Source organism: Enhydra lutris, unplaced genomic scaffold (genome assembly GCF_002288905.1).
Source record: "Enhydra lutris kenyoni isolate GAN:26980312 unplaced genomic scaffold, ASM228890v2 scaffoldscaffold21, whole genome shotgun sequence".
Classification (NCBI taxonomy): Eukaryota; Metazoa; Chordata; class Mammalia; order Carnivora; family Mustelidae; genus Enhydra; species Enhydra lutris.
In genome coordinates, this window is record NW_019154105.1 from 37,321,825 (window position 1) to 37,339,496 (window position 17,672).

Below are 17,672 nucleotides of genomic sequence, written 5' to 3' on the forward strand. Positions count from 1 at the left end.
CTCTCATTTCACGGACACAGACACTGAAGTTCGAAGCGAGCACAGGGCTTGCTCAAAGTTATTCACCAGCTCGTGGGGCATCAAGTGATTCTAGGCCCGGGACTGCCTCACCTGCGAGTTTTCATCTACTACTTTAATCTTTTCCTTACTTTGAATAATACTTTTTTTTTTTTAAGGTCCCACTAAACAACCCTTGGGACAAATTGGGTTCAGGACCAGCTTTGCTGGGGACAGTGACTGCAGGTAGCACTGGACTCTCAGTGCCAATGGACATTTCTCAGGCTGTGAGCCTGTCGGGCTGCATGGAAGAGCCCAGCAAGCAATGTGCGGAACCTGCTCTAAGGTCAACAGAGCCATACTATCCAGCTGGAAGATTCGGTTGAAAAGGCTTAATCCACGTATTTCACGGTTGGCCCGAGCACCGCCTGCTGTTTGAGTATCCCAATGCAGCTGCCGAAGATCTGAAGCCTCCAAAATGTCTTATCAAGGAAGCCAGTTGGTGAATGCTTGTAACAAACGTCAAGGCTCCCAGCCAAGGCCTTTAGATATAAGACCAAGCTGTTTAAAATATTAAATAAGGGTCTACAAACCCATGATTTTGCATTTCTGGGGCAAGAGCAACCAGGTCTACATGAGATCAAACGGAACTTTGCAAAAGAGTCCTCAAGACATATATCGCCATTTGCCATGGATGTAGGAGTGAACATGGACTTCGGACTAATAATCTTCAGGTCTGATTTACGCCCATTACATAGGGTGGACTGTAGCTGCCCGCCCCCAATCCTGCACCATTAACACTACCTTCACAGATAAAATGTTCTTCCAACTGCAACCATCTCTTAAAGACTTAGTAAGGAAAGGCTAAGAGGCTGGACGCATCAGTGGTTAAATGACCTCCAAACCAGTAGTGATTTTGGAAAAATCAGATTCAATCTTTATTTTTTTTTATAGCCAACATATTGCACTTGCTCAACCAGGGGAAAAAAAACAAAAAACAAAACCTTTAAAACATACCTTCAGTTACAATTCATTTAAATTCAAAATTCAATGTGTTATCATACCATTATGCAGATACAGTGTCTTTAATATGAACTTTAATATGAAGCATGAAATTCTGAATTCATGAAGTCAGTTCCAGGAGCAATCGTGTGCTGTCCCCAGACCACGGCTGTATTGAACCACACCCTGTCCTACATGAGGCTGCCCGTGTCTTCATGTATAATAGGGGGAGAATGGTGTTGCAGAAGGGCACAGCTGAGACTGCTGGCCCGGGAGGCAGGCAATGCCTTTTAGTGCCAGCACCACGAGAAGTCAGCTGTTTTTTTTTTTTTTTTTTTTTTTTTTTTTTTTTTTTTTTTAAAGATTTTATTTATTTATTTGACAGATGGAGATCACAGAGAAGCAGGCAGAGAGAGAGAAGGAAGCAGGCTCCCTGCTGAGCAGAGAGCCTGATGCGGCGCTCGATCCCAGGATCCTGGGATCATGACCTGAGCCGAAAGCAGAGGCTTTAACCCACTGAGCCACCCAGGCGCCCCAGAAGTCAGCTGTTTAACTCAGGGGAAATCAGAATTCAGCTTCCAAATGCCTACAGTGGAGTGAAGTGGCTTTAGATCATGTGATTTGGTTCTTTCTCAGCTGCAATGGTTCTGGAATAATAACAAATACTTAATCCACATATTCCAAAGCCAGGAAATAGGCTTAGCCATAGAAGAACCCCAGCGTACTGTTCTTCTCATTTCTCTCCCAAACAGCAAGCAATTCAGCTTTAACATCTGATCAACTTCAACCACTCTCAGCTACCATTTAACTTTCCTCTAAAAAGCAACTAGGAGCGGCACCTGGGTGGTGCGGCCAGTTAAAAGGGTGACTCCTGGCTTCCGCACAGTTTGAGATCTCAGGGTGGTGAGACTGAGCCCCTCCGTGCTCAGGGCAGAGCATCCTTGAGATTCTCTCTCCCTCTCCCTGCCCCTCCTACTTGTGTGGGCGCACCCTCTCTCTAAAAGAAAGAAAGAAATCGGGTGCCTGGGTGGCTCAGTCAGTTAAGTGTCTGCCTTCAGCTCAGGTCACGATCCCAGGGTCCTAGGATGGAGCCCCACATCGGGCTCCCTGCTCAGCGGGGAGCCTGTTTCCCCCTCTCCCTCAGCTGCACGCCCCACCCCCCAGCTCATGCTCTCTCTCTCTCAAATAAATAAAATAAAATCTTTAAAAATATAAATAAATAAATCCTTAAAAAAATAAAAAAAAAACAGCTTAAAAAACTAATGCAATAGAATGACTGTTTCTAATACACAGTACACTCCTGGTTGGTTCTGGTCAACTCTTGCTTCTGTATTTATTTAAAGATTTATTTATTTAAGAATTTATCTATGTGTGAGAGAGAGAGAGGGAGAGCGCACACACGCGGGTGAGCATGGGGAAGGGGGGCAGAGAGAGTTCCAAGCCGACTCCACGCCACGTGTGGAGCCAGACTCCGGCTCGATCCCACAACCCCAAGATCAATGATCTGAGCCAAAACCAAGAGTCAGATGCTCAACTGACTGAGCCACCCAGGTGCCCCTTGTTTCTGTATTTAATGTGAAAGTTCTGCCCCCATCCCACCCCAACAAAGCTTACCAAATATTTTTTAGGCAAGTCGTGGTCAGGCTTTTATTGATGACTAAGCTCTCGGCAATACAGGTACTGTACCGCCCTGAAACCATGCTTTCTAAATTACATTAAAGAAGCTTATTATGCTTTCACCACAAAGGTAAACATATGTTGAACTTTACAGAGCTGGGAAGAGAAATTAATTCAAACAGCAAGAACGAAAGACCAGCCAGGACTGGCCACTGCCAGATGAAATGAGGATGCCGCGGGACGGTGTTGGCACAGGCTCGTGCACGCCATGCCACACCTGGCAAGGTGTTCCAGGTAACCTGACGAAGCTTTGCTGTTCCTTCTTGTCTGTCTAGCCTTCCTACACACAGCTTTACAAAAGCTCTGCTTCCGTGGCACACTGATCTTGTCACGTCAGTGGCAGTCACGACGTCTCCCAACATCCCAGGAAGCCAGCCAGCACCATTCCCATCTTACAGCTATGGCCTGATTTTCCACAGCTGTCATTTTCAAGAAGACTAGTCAGGGTAAGTATTAGGATTTACCACCTACGTGATGAACCTAACTGCCTCTCTGCTTTTCAACAAAAATCCCGACCAACAGACACACGAATATGAGGGCCGTGCTCCAGGGAGGTCACTTAGCTCATGGCACACTCTATGATGTCATCACAGTCAAATCTCTTCTTGATATTGGCTTTTATGTATTTTTTAAAGATTGATTTAGACATCCGCCTTTAGAATGGGCTTCAAGAACACACCAGAAAATGGCAGGAAAACAGAGCTGGGAGAAAACCGCATTCAGTGCGTAAAATCCCCTCGCTGCGGCACCCCTTCCACTGCATCGTCTGGGGACGACCTGTCTGCCTCAAACCCTGGGCGTGAAGAGCCCACACTATCCGTGTCCATCAGAAGCCCATTCCAGCCACCAAGCTACTTTCTTATCAGAAGGTCTTATTAAGGGCACCCAGGTGGCTCAGTTGGTTAAATGTCTGCCTTTGGCTCAGGTCATGATCCCAGAGTCCTGGAATCAAGTCCCACATCGGGCTCTCTGCCCAGCGGGGAGTCTGCTTCTCCCTCTCCCACTCCCCTTGCTTGTGCTCTCCTGCTCTCTATCAAATAAATAAAATTTTTAAAAAACAAACAAAAGAAACCAAAAAGGTCTTATTACTTTGCATCTGACTTCTTGTTTTTGGTCAAAGATGACACATTTTTTGGACTATGAACCTTATTAGTCAGATTTGGTGTCTTAATAACCTTCCTCTATACAGATCTCAAGACAAAAGATAAAGATCTGCAGTTAAGAAGTAAGTTCAAGTACATGTACTCTACTTGCACAACTGGCCTGGGCCAGGGCAGCATGACTCGGTTGCCTGCATGGCCTCCTTCTGAATGAGAATACCTGACTTCCTGATTAAATGCCCATTATTTCCTATGCAGCCAGCGCTCTATACTCCAAGACCCATGTTCTTTCCATTAGAGTGCCCACTTGGCTTCTAAGCTGCTACGAAAATAATGTTTTTTGGTTCGAGCAACAGTAAAGAAACAGGAAGTGAACAAAATCTAAACTTGCAAAGTTCATGTCTTATTTTGATACTGATATAAACCCTGGCAAGAACTTGGCTCGTCTGAGTCTCAGTTTCCTCTTCAGGCTAATAACTGCCTTCTGGAGCTGTCAGTAGCATTAAACGTGTCTGTCTATATAAAACCTTGGTTATCAGTTCAGGTGGAACTCAGCTAATGCTAAGGTTGGTCCTCTTCGGATCTCCCGCAACCCACTAAAAATGCACATAGAGCGAGGTTAGGTACTTAAATGACTTGTATAGGATTAGTTCGTACCTACCAGCCAAGCACAGACCATGGCCGAGGGCAAAGTAGGGAGAGAGAGAAAGAGAAAACAAAACAAAAAACACTCTTCAGAGGGTTGAAGCTTACATTTGAAGTTTGTCTCCTGGAAGTTCTAGATGTTATGCTAAAAATGACCGTATAGGAATAATTTAATATAGTTGGTGAGATTATCATGAACTCTCCAGAAAGTAAAGAGCATTAACTCAACTTTGAAAAAGTATATTTCATATATATACATATGGATGTATGCATGCTAGAATATTCTGTTTTTCTTTTTAAAGACAGCATACTTATGTCAGATGTGATTCACCTCAGAGCCAAGATAAATGATCAGGCTTGATCATTCCAAAAAATGGTAAACCAACCTTGCAGCTTCTGATTTTCCTTCTCCATTCTGAGGAGCAGTATCTGCTGTAAAATAGCCTTTTGCCATAACTCTCGAAGCTCTCGAGAGGTCCTTTTCTTTTCCTCTGGGACGGGACAGAAGGGTCCATCTTCGCAAACTGGTTCTAAAGGAGATCGTGGTGGAAGCTCTCCCAGTTCGGAATAATCTGGGGATGGAAAAGGACATTTCAGAACGGTCATTTTTTTTTTTTTCCAATATAAATTTAAGCACAGCATCAAATCAGAAAATTTCTGTTATTATGAAGTGATATCACCAGATTCAAAATTTAGGTTTTAATATTCACTGAAATAAGTTAGGTCTGAGCCACAACCATCAAATTAGACAGCAAACATGGGGCGCCTGGGTGGCTCAGTGGGTTAAGCCGCTGCCTTCGGCTCAGGTCACGATCCCAGAGTCCTGGGATCGAGCCCCGCATCGGGCTCTCTGCTCGGCAAGGAGCCTGCTTCCTCCTTTCTCTCTGCCTGCCTCTCTGCCTGCTTGTGATCTCTGTCTGTCAAATAAATAAATAAAATCTTTAAAAAAAAAAAAAAAAAAAAAAATTAGACAGCAAACAGTAAGTGAAAGTTGGAGGACCTGAGGTAATGTTCAAAGATACCTACTTTTAAAGGTGTAAAATTCCTATTTTTTTCTGAATTAATGTATTATTGGTGATAGCAAACATTCACAGAGTGCTCACTCTGCACCAGATTGTTCTGAAGGCTTTATGGATACTAGTTTATTTAACACTCAACTACCCTAAGATGTAGCTACCATTCCTATTCAGTTTTAAAGAAAAGCAAACCGAAGCACATTTGACACCTGCCAAATGTCACACAGCTCAAAGTGCAGAACCAGGATCGGGGACCCAAGCTGGCTGGCTTCCATGTGCATTCTTAAGCACCAGGTTCTAAGGCTAGGTATTCTGGAAGAAGATTAACACGTATTTAATAGCCAATAATAGCCAATAATAACAGTGACCATTAATGGGTCCTGTACCAAGTGCTGGGCACCGTGCCAGGTGTTTTATATAGACAGACTCATTTAATCCTGATGACAACTCCAGAAGGCAGGGATTCGCCTGAAGAGAAAACGGAGGCTCAGAGAAGCAAAGGAAGCTGCCCGGGGTCAGACCGTGAATAAGCACGTGTGCTGGGATCCCAAAATATGTCTGCCTGACTTGGAAGTTCATGCTTTCGGCTCAATATGCCTATAATTCAAATGTTTCTTATGTCATCAAGTTTCAAATTTCTATTTATTGGCTGAAATCTCTTTACATTTCACGAATTTGTAACTTTCTCAAGTGCAGACCCCATGTGGCTGGGACACAGGGCTATTCCAACTCACAAGCACCTTACAGACAAGCAGAAAGAACATCCCACCTGCTTACTCTGAAACTAGCTAAAACAGCGGAAGTTTTTATGTGGAACACGACTCAGCCATCAAGAAGGATGAATGCCCACCATTTGCACTGACATGGATGGAACTGGAGGGGACTATGCTGAGTGAATTAAGTCAATTATCACATGGTTTCACTCAGGTGTGGAACATAAGGGATGGCACAGAGGACCACAGGGGAAGGGAGGGAAAACTGAATGGGAAGAAATCAGAGAGGGAGACAAACCATGAGAGACTCTGGACTCCAGGAAACAAACTGAAGGTCATAGAGGGGAAGGGGGTGAGGGATGGGGTAACCGGGTGATGGGCATTAAGAAGGGTATGTGTGGTGGTGACCACTGGGTGTTATACACGACTAATGAATCATTGAACATAACCTCAAAAACTAAAGATGTACTATATATGTTGGCTAATTGAACATAATAAAAAAAAAGGTTCTACATGAGTGGGCCCCATCTGAGGCAATGTATTCTTAAAAACTTCCCTCTAAATTGAACCTATACAAAATCACGGTCCTAAACATTCTGTGGAAAGCCCTTCAGAGACAACCCGGATCTCACAACCACCCAGATCACAACATACACTCTCTTCCAGGGTAAAGTTCCAACAAAATCCCACACTACGATTATTTTCCAAAAGAGTTTCAGCATTGACTGCTCATTATCTAAAGGTGGGTTTGATTTCCTGTTATGAAATCTCTGAAACCAACACAAGCCACAAAATGTTTCATTTCCTAAAGTGACTTGTCCATCTTAACTCTATTAAAGTTACTGGATGAAAAAAACTTATCTCTGATAAGCATTAAGAATGCTTTGTCATCTCTGTAACCATTTAAGTGCTTACCACATTTCTACCTACATCTATTTCATTATGATCCTTTAAATGAATGAACAAATAAGAATTCTTCTTTGGGAGGTAGTTTATGCATGTTATAGGAGAACCCTCATGTGTAATGGTCAGTACAGAAGCAGGAATCGCAACTGTCTGCATTGGATGATCTCAATCTTAAAATTATTATGAGAAGTGGGACCGTTCAGTGACCAAAAGGTCAGACTCTGGAGCCAGGCTGTCTAGATTTTAATTAAGGCTCTGCATTTTTTGACTTTGTGACCTTCAGTAAGTTGCTTAACCCCTTTATGCCTCAGTTTCCCAATCTGCCAAGCAGGAATAACAGCACCTCCCTCACAGAAGTGTTACAGGGATTGGGGCACCTGGCTGGCTCACGAGGTTCAGCATCAACTCTTATTTTCAGCTCAGGTCATGATCTCGGGGTCAAGAGATCTGTGCTCCGTGTGGAGTTTGCCTCTCTCTGGCCTCTGCTTGCATTCTCTCTCTCTCTCTCTCTCCAAAATAAATAAAACCATTTTTTTTTTTAAAGAAGCGTTACAGGGATTGAGTTAATACATATCCTAGAAACTAACTGAAACAGGGTCAAACACACAGGAAGAGCACAGTGAATACTAGCTTATCGTTTGCTATTCCATAGTCCTTAATAGCAAAGAAAAAAATAATGGAAGGAAACACATCAAAATTTAGCCACTCGTGGTAAGCTCTAAAAAGACAAGACAGGCCACTTGTCAGGGAGGGTCTGCCTGGCACCCAGCACAGTGCCTGCCACCCAGCAGGTGCTGAGCGGACAGTGCCGAAGGAGAGACACAGATGGGTGCTAGGTTTGCATGTGCTGGCTGCTCTTCCTTGTACTTCCTAAATTCGTGACAATAAATGTAATTTTTAGAACCAACTGAAGAAAGGTAATGCAAATGTGTTCCCGATTTGAATCAAAGATTGCAAAATGTTCTGCAAAACACTTAGAAACAAACGAATCCCCCCTAACTTGTGCACTTAGCATGAGTTGGTCCCGATAGAGCCGAAGTGGATCCTTTTTCCAGGAGGCGTTTCAGTCCGTATTCTTCTTCAGTCTTATTCTGCAGCCTGGAGGCTTCGCTCTTGGCTGTTGAAACTCTGCTGGACACTGTGGTGGCAATTCAAGCTCTGCTTCACCTCATCGGAAGGAGTCACACTCCCACCGGATGGCAAGGGTCTCATTTCCCAAAAGTGATGGTGGGGAGACGGCATCACCATGGGCAGGTGCCATGGGGGCAGCCGTGAGCAGTGCCACGCTTTCACGGGCACGCAGGAAGACAGCCAGGGACCCGTCCCAGTGACAGCAGGAGGCACAGTGTAGACATTTCCCTCACCCTCAAACCCTGCTCATCAGTCAAGGGCTCCTGTCACCTAGCCTCCTGCCCCCAGCCTCACCCCTGCTCTTCACCACTGCCCTTCTCTGCTGCGTCTGGAAAATTCCTACGACGTTACTTTCAAATCCTGCAACATCATGAACAGAGCAGGCGAGACCCAGGCCAGGCTGATGGGACAGGTCTGGGAGTTGAGGCTCCTTGGTCCCCAGATCCACTCCTTTCTGCTGGTTGGCCTGCTGACGAAAGCCAGAGTCTAAGGAAGCACAAGGTCCGCAAGGCTACAGGCAGTTTGGCGACGGTGATATGCGCTGTCTCCCTAAAGTCATTTCCCTAATGTTCTTGGCTTCTGCCCACTTTTTACTGTTGATCGCAGCTCCGTTTGTGAAGCACTCAGAGTCCTTGACACCAATAAGCTTGTCTGACTCTCACGACCACTTCATGAAACAGGTGACCCTGCCATCCTCATTTTATAGCCCAAATAATTAAGGAGCAGTGAGGTTTTGTAACCTGGTCAAGGTCAGAGCCATCACGTGTAGACACGCAAGCATCATGCAGGGATCTTGCTACAACCCAGATTTTGATTGAGGTTGTCTTTGGGGGTGGGCCTGGGAGTCTGCATTTCTAGCCAGCTCCCTGGTGAGGCTGCCACTGCTGGTTCTCAGAGCACATTCGGGGGCTCTACCCCACAGCTCCCCTCTTCATTCACTCATGTGGTGCTCTGTGCCCCATAGCGTGTCAGCTCCTTTCCTTTCCCTGCCGCCATGGAGCACAGGGCGGCTGCCTGAGTGGAGGCATTCACTCGAGGCACTCACATGAAGAAAGAATGAACATGAAGAAAGAATGCAAGTACTAGCATTAATTTCACCTCTCAGTATACGAAATAAAAGCTAATCCACTGTAAAGGTCACCAAATAACCCTAAGAGTTGACAGCAGTGTTTTCTCAACTTCTCAGCACTACTGACATTTTGGGCTGGCTTATTCTTCATCATGGGGACTGTTTTGTACATTTTAGAGCATTTTGCAGGATCCCTGGGCACTATCCACCAGAGGACAGTAGCATCCGCCCATCCCAGTAGTGAGCATCCAAAATGCGCTGACATTGCTAAGCATCTAAGGGAGAAGGGAGAGGACACAATCACCCAGAAGAACCCCAGGCAGAATAAAAAAATTCCATCGCCATTCCTCTCCTAAACCCTAGGAAGGGGTAAAAATATATCCCCTTCACCCAAGTTCATTTTAGGTGCTATCAATTACCCATGTTCCAGTTTGTAATTAACAACTTTTAAGTATATCATCCTTTGTTCCTATTAAGCATAGCCTGGGTACAAAGTAGTTTAGTAACTTACAAAAAGGCTGATAGTTAAATATCGGTTTGTTCTAGATCTGGCCTGACTAAATGAACCCGAGTGGACTGTTTTCTGATCAATGCAAAATGACCCAGGCTGGGGCTGAGGGCATAGCTTTCTACCAGTCCTCTTTCATGGGCACATGCTTGGGGGTACAGAGTGCTTGGGGTATAGTCTTGTGAGACGTATACTCAACACGCATGGAGATGAGGGGAGTGGCCGGGTGAGGATAATATGAAGATGTTGGTCAATGGTCCGCTGAGACCCTTATTCTAATAATAAATATGTGCATTATTTTAACTTTGGATCGCTCTGGAGCCATTTACACCCGTAGTTACCGAGTCCCTTATATGTACCTGGGATGTGACGTGCTAGGTGGTCTAAGAGAGGCTCCTTTGATGTTTCTAACGTTCTTCAGAACAACACTGGGGATCTGGCTTCCTTCCCCGACTTACACTCTTGCTGAGAGGCTGCTGGACAGAGGCTGAGAGGAAAGAGCACAGTAGGGGCTAGGCTAGGGACCCTCCACCCCCTGGCCGGCTTGGCGGTCCCTCTTTGTACGCCTCTGTAAGCACGTCCTCCTTTGGGGGTTCCCATCCCTCGGTGCAAAGTGTGAGAAATGATACTCACCTCTGACTGCCCCAACTGTGGAGCCCACAGGCACTGACAGACAGACAGACTTCTACATCTGCTGGGTCCCGAAACCAAAGGGCCACAATGACACGCTAGCCTGGGATTAGACTGTCCTATCCGGACATGCCCTGTGACAGGATGGAGCACGCTGAGATCACAGAGCCTTTCAGAAACAAGAGGCTTCAGAGGGTTCTGAGAACTTTAAGACCAGCCGCTTTAAACCAGGCAACTGCCTCCCCTGAAATCCTTGCTGCGACATTCCCACCAGGGAGGTAAGTATGACCTAGGTTGGTGTGTCAACACTTTAGCAGCTAAACTGTTCTCCTGAAACTGTGCTGCTTCACCCTGCCCTCCCCGTCTCTGCACACAGGTGTGCGGGAAGCGCAGGACTCCGCATCACAGGTGTGAGCACGGCTGACGCTGTGACCAGGCGGAGGCAAAGGAATACGGCGCACACAGCCTACCCGCTGTCCCGCGCGGACCCACAGTATGGAATACGGGGCCGCTGGCTGGTACGGTCACAAGACACTGCTAGCAGGTTTGAACTGTTCTCCTCCTTGTAGGGACAGGACAGTAAGCCACACACTAAATGCCCTGTAACAAAGGGGAGCTCCAGGAGGAACGTGAAGGCCCCGCTTCTCCCAACATTCTGGGCTTTTCTGTTATCCCATAGCACAGCATTTTAGAACTCTCTCCATCTCAAAAATCCTGATCTCTTATGCCAAAAGAGAAAGAAATGCTTAAGATTCCAGTTTATTCTGAAACCTCTGTTTTAGCAACATGACTAGATTTTGGAAATGAGAATTAAAACTGAACAATAAGCCTCTGGAGAAAAGTTAACAATAACAGGGATTAACATCTACAGCATCTGTTGTTACCAAAAGCTGAAGACAATTTCTTTAAAAACCAGAGTAAAATAACGGTGCAGACGCAGCAAAGGAACAGGCAGTCCTCCGTGAACGCTGTCAGACTGTTTACAAAGCACGAACAACTTTACCTTTCCTACGACAGGAGGTTGGTGTGGGAGAGCAGGGACTTCTGTGTCCCCTGGTCAGCCCCATGCCGGGGAAACAGCAGACACACGCGGAACAGTCACTGAACAAAAGGATTCATTTACCCAAGACTGCCCTACACCCTGCTGTGTCTTCTTTGGAAAATAACAACAGTAATAATAATAATAATAGAACTTTGTTACTTTCTACAGTTGCATTATAGAATGGTCCAGCCACGGGGAGACAGGATTTCTTCTTTGGTTATCTTTTTTTTTTTAAAGATTTTATTTATTTATTTGACAGACAGAGATCACAAGTAGGCAGAGAGGGAGGCAGAGAGAGAGGATTTCTTCTTTTACAAATAGTATTTTGTGAGGCGCCTGGGTGGCTCAGTGGGTTGAGCCTCTGCCTTCGGCTCGGGTCATGATTCCAGGGTCCTGGGATCGAGCCCCGCATCGGGATCTCTGCTCAGTGGGGAGCCTGCTCCCTTCCTCTCTCTCTGCCTCCCTCTCTGCCTACTTGTGATCTCTGTCTGTCAAATAAATAAAATCTTTAATAAATAAATAAATAAATAAATAAAAAATAGTATTTTGTAAAAAGAAATATTTTCCAGTTTTTACCACATGCCTGCTAGAAATCCAAATATGACTAGGACACAATCCCTCAAGTTTCAAAAGGGTGATTAGGAGAAATGTGTGGTTGCTAGGAAGTACAAAGAAAATGTTCTAGAAAATTAGCAAAGAAAATGAATCTCTCCTGTCAGGTCAAGAGCGTGAGCCCTGGGGTCATACATCTGGGGTCAAATCCCAGCTCAAACGCAACCATGTGGTCTGACACTTTACACTCATTGCCTCATCTGCAGATTCCTCTGTGGAATCGTGTGTGTGGTTAAGTAGTAAATGTGTGAAAAACACAAGCCGGGCACAAAGCAAGCGTCCAGTCAAACTGCAACTACCATCCTTCTTATCACCGTCCTCAGGACCAGGTTTCTGGAAGTGGTGGTGGTTCTCGAAGGACAAGGAAAAGTCACACAGGTGGAAATGACGGGAGCCATTTCAAGTAAATGGGACTACACAAACAAGGTGGCCAGGTGACTATTAGCTACTCATCCAGTGACCCGTTTCAGCTAATGAGCAGGTGTATGTGTGTATGTGAAAATAAGACAAGAATGGTTAAGCCCAGATTATGGAAAACATTGAATGATTAATTTATGTATTAGTGGGTAAGGAAATGGGAATCATGAAAGATTTGAGCTTTTTACAGTTTTTAAGGAAAATGTGTTCCATTTGTGTGTTCTTCAGCCCTGGGAAGAGACAGTGGCTGTCAGGGAATGCACAGCTTAGCAGATCAGACAAATGAAGGGCTAGTACAAAACCACGTGAGAAAGCCCTGGGCCGGGGGCGGGGGGGGGGGGGGGGGGGGAGGGGACCTGTGAAGACAGAAGAGCGAGCCTAACTCTGCCTGAGATGGCGTACAAGGTGAGGAGAGGATAAATGCTGGGGAGCTGGGCACTCACATTTTATTAAAAACTAGCAGCCCATATATGTAGAAACTAGAAACAAGAGCAAGGGTCTTACAGGTCTCCATCCCTATACCCTTCCAAGTTAGCTGTTTAGGGGTGGGGGGAGTCTCCAAGACTCTATGGAGCCAAAAGCCCGAGCCCCCCTGCTCGGGGGTTCTGAGGACGGCTCCAAGGAGCAGCAGTGGAGGTGGCATGAGCTGGGAAGTCCAGCCTGGACAGCCGGGCAGAGGGACCAGGACTGAAGGCAAGGTGGACAGGGGATGCTCCTGGGGACTCTGGTCAGCCCGCCGTGCCCCCAGCTGCCCCCTCTGGGCTGAGCTCTGAGAGCAGAGGTGAGCAGCACCCAGAGCTTAGTTTCCTGGTGGTGGGGAGCTGGCGGCTATGGACGTTAAGGCCTACGTAAAGCTTGAAAAGAACCAAGAAAATGCTGTAGATGAATTTTTATATTTAATGCAGGAGATAAAATCACCCTTTGAAATGAGTAGCATTTGTTTTCGCATCTGCAAGGGAAATGATACTGTACTTTTCAACAGGGCTGAAGGTCAGAGCTCTTGTTTCTTGATTAAAGTCAATACAACCATGAAGAGGAACATATATTCAGTCTGTCAGATTATAAAGCGCTGAGCTCAGTCACAGTTTGCTCTCTCCTGTTACCACGTACACAACACTGGACCTCAAACCGTGGTCCTCGGGATCTTGTGGGACACCTCATGGTGGAAAAGCACCACGAGCACTCCAAAGACCCCTAGTCAGTGCCAGCAGGATGTGTGTGTGTGTGTGTGTGTGTGTGTGTGAGAGAGAGAGAGAGAGAGGGAGGGAGGGAGGGAGGGAGGAGGTGTCCGGGGATGTCCCGCCAGCAGCCGCTGAGTGCCCACTGCCCCAGACACTCCTTGCTCACGCTCCTTCCTTCTTTGGGACTTGGGGGGGAAACGGTCGGCATTCGCAGGAACACAGGGACCCAGGGCTAAAAGGGCACCAGAAGATGACGTAGCTCAACCCCCCTCCTTCCTCAGAGGGGCAAACTGAGGCTCAAGGAGGTCCAAACTCACATTTTTTGGACCCCCTGACTATGTACGTGCCAGGCCATGTGGTTTCCGAGACCCCGCTGATTCCATGCTCACAGCCACCCGATAAGCAAGGACTGTTTCTATCCCCTAACGGCACAGCCCGAGATACGGAACTCGCACTCAGGCGCCGGGTGCTCAAGTTGATGGGAGGGAGTCCGGGCTGCCACTCCCTATCCAGGACAGAAGCCGCCTGACTCTCTGTGCCTCAGTTCCCTCATCCGTAAATCCCAGACAATAACTGCCTCTGCCTCCCAGAGCTATGTTGCGAGACCAAACAAAAAATCCTTACGAACGCGTACAATCGTACGTGGCCAGGGGTAAGTACGAAATTCCTATTATCATCAGTGTCTATTTTATTCTAAACCTGGCAGAATTCTTCTTCTCCACAAGAAGGAGGAGAAGACCTCCACAATCACGGTCAAACTGGGGCTGGGGAGAAAGAAGAAACCTGGTTTACCGAAGAACACCAGGGAAGACAGGAGCTTATTTTTCCCAGGGGCTCCTGCCAACAACAGGAGGTCCCTGGTCACTGCCTTAGCACGTCCGGGACCTGGGTCCCAATAGACACGGACTCACGGGACAGGGACGGCAACCCTCACAATAGCGGGGATGCCCTTCTAGCCTATGTCTGGCTGCCACAGCCTCTGGAGAAACTCCTCTCGCCATTCCCTGCCCCGTCAGATCCTGCAGCACCCCCTTTACGCCGCCCCAGCGCCCTGGCAAACGTCAACTGAGCCACCAGGATTCTGAGGATGGCATCCCTGGAGCCGAAAACCACTGCCCTGAGCACCAACAGTCAAGTCCAGAGGAGCTCCGAGAAGCAGAAGATCAAGCGGCCTGGAGCATTTGGGGGAAAAGGAAGCAGAAGGGAAAGAAGAAAAAGAGGGACAATCTAGACAGAGGCAACAAGGACACATAAGCATGGAAGACAGAAGCAAGACCCTTGGGTGGCACTCAGTTCCAGCCCAAGGAACAGGCTCAGCTCTTTTCCACAGTTTTATTCCTAAATTGTGCAAAAGCTATTATAAAACTTGATATAAACTTTATACAACCATATGTGAATATACAGAAGCCTGATACCTATGTATACACAGAGCTTTATAAGAAAAACAGTACGAAGCATGTGTTGATCACCCCCACGACCCATCATTAATTTACCTCAAGAACAATGAAATGAAAACAGCCCCCCCCCCCCGCTCTGTGCCCAAGGAGAGAGCAGAGGACACCACCATGACAGGTGGGTGTGTGCGGCGGCAGCAGGAGGGCCCACAGAGGGTGGCCGGCATGCTGGAGACAGGGACCAGGACAGCACTGCAGACAACGGTCAGGGGCTGAGTCCCGAAGCGTGACCAGGTGGGCCGACTGCCCGCGATGGAAGGACACAGGTTGTGTGCAGGTTGGGGTGGGGCAGGACAGGCAGATGGTAGGACAGGAGTCGGGTTGAACTCCTGTGCTAGGAAGCAAGACGACCGTCCCAACACAGCGCAAGGAGACGGGAAGAAACCACAAGCCATCAGGGTCTGTTTCAGAAGCTCCCCTGCTGCCCACACTCAACCCTTTGATCTCGTCCATATGGAGATTCTAAAGGTGTCAGACCGCCCTGCGTTCATCATTTACGCCGGTAACTCTCCAGGACAACAGCTGCTGGTCAAGCCTTCCTGACCCCCGTCCTCTGAACCCGGGCCGGGAGTTGGGCCCACGGGAGCAGCTCCAGGCCAGCAGCCTCTGCATCCTCTGCATGCTTGGTGGAGCTGTCGGTCTTGCCACCACTTAGACTGACTGGCTCGCAGACTGGGGCGGGGGAGGCTCAGGGACCGGGGTTTTAACATCTGGAATTCTATGCACACTGAAGCGCAAGAATCCCTGGCCTTTGGCAAGTCAGCATTTTCTCAGCTTTCTTAGGTTGTAGATTTACCTTAATTGGTGGTTTCACATTATCCAACACTAGGAAATGGAGTTACCTTTTAAATAAATTATTTCAAATTAATTAAGGACTCCATCCATTACAGATAACCTGGTCATTAAATAAAAATTTAAAATATAACATATCTTGATGGTCAAATACCAGCCAAATCTCGTTTTCATCTTTGTCAAAGGCAACTATTGGAAATAAAATTAATACAATTTTCTCAAGAAATGCATTCAGAGAGTCATCCCTCCCTGTTGACCCAGATCAACTACCCATGCTATTACACCGATAACAAATTTCCTTCCAGAAAACTTCCAGATCTGAACATAAATAGTCAGCAACACAGACCGATTAGTCAACACAGACCGATTAGTCACCCAACAGAAAGGGAAAAACCTACTACTAAAGCTAAGGTTACAATTTCTCAATCTGTGATACTGGACCCTCTGCAGAAAAGCAGCTCATCTGTTTACAGCACAGCTTTTGACACCCCCCCAATGAGAGCCCCCTTCAAGGAGAAGAGCCCCTGCCCCACACCCTGCAAGGAAGATGGGGCGCGGGGAGGGGGGTGCTTTTGGCATCTGCTCCTACTAGAAGCCTGGAGAGGTTGGCAACATTCTACCCTCAAATCCCCCTGACTACAGCAAAGGGCACTGCGGGGTCTGAGTTACACTGTAACTCAGTGGCTGCAAGTAAGTGGCTGCATCATGGAATGAGAGCTTTCAAACTCTACCCCATGAAGCTGACAGCAAAGTCCACGCAGGGGCCTGGGGAGTGTTTGGGGGACACAGCTGCCTGAGCTCAGCAGCGAGGCCGAGGGGCTGCGACAACACTGATTCTCACCGTTCCAGAAGCTGAAAGTGCAAATTCAGAGTGCCAGCATGCTCAGGTTCTTGGGGAAGGCCCTTTTCCTGGCTTGCCTCTTCCTTGTGCTCCCATGTGGCAGAGAGAGAGAGAGAGAGAGAGCGAGCACACGCACTCTGGTCTCCTCTTAGAAGGCACTGATCCCATCATGGAGGCCTGACCCGCACACATGGGCTCAGGTAAACCCAGCTGCCTCCAGAAGGCCCCAGCCCCAACACAGTAAGTACTGGGACTTCAACATGTGAATTTTTGGGGACACACTCAATCCACAGCAGGAGCAAATATGGTTCAAAACTTCCGCTTCTCTCCGTTTCAGCAGAGCCATGGGATTTCACGGGTTTTAGGGACTCTAAAAACTTTCTTTTAAAAGGGTTGTCAGTAGCTACAAAAAAAGTTTTGAGGGTACAGGAAACAAGGTTTTATTATGACCAGAAGCAACAGGATGGTGTTTTGAGTCTTGATGCACTGGCACAATTCAGAACCTTTTTTGCAGGAGAGAGACCTGGAGGCCAGAAAGGAGGAGCTGCTCGAGTGACGGTGCCATGGTATTCCGGCCGAGAGCCACCCTTCCTTCCGAATCCACGGTACTTGTTATCGACGTCAACGTGGCAGCTGGCTTGTGCTGCCACGGGACCCCCTACCCATTTTATCTTGTGCATCTTTTATAAGCCAGATCCTGGGATAGGGCTTACATGTGGACTGTCCTGTAACGTCACGTCATGTCAGGACCGGCTGGCTTCCATTTCAGTGCAGGACAACCTGGCCGGCCCCCAGCAGGCAGCAGAGATCGAATGGTACTTCCAACTGCCCCTGTTTCAGGGCACCATCTGGGTACTTAAACCAGGGCTCGCACGAAAAGCCCCAGCTGCTACTACTACTACTACTACTACTACTACTACTACTACTACTACTACTACT

General features: G+C 47.2%; 1 protein-coding gene across 7 annotated transcripts in view; it reads right to left on the reverse strand.

Annotated features, from left to right (window-relative positions):
* LOC111149365 (TBC1 domain family member 1) overlaps positions 1 to 17,672 on the reverse strand; it is a 230,476-nt gene that overhangs the window by 42,307 nt on the left and 170,497 nt on the right. For all 7 annotated transcript variants that reach the window (XM_022506376.1, XM_022506374.1, XM_022506377.1 and 4 more), the window contains one exon: positions 4,808 to 4,993. In XM_022506376.1, coding sequence (XP_022362084.1) covers positions 4,808 to 4,993 — 186 coding nt within the window. The remainder of the gene's footprint in view (positions 1 to 4,807; positions 4,994 to 17,672) is intronic.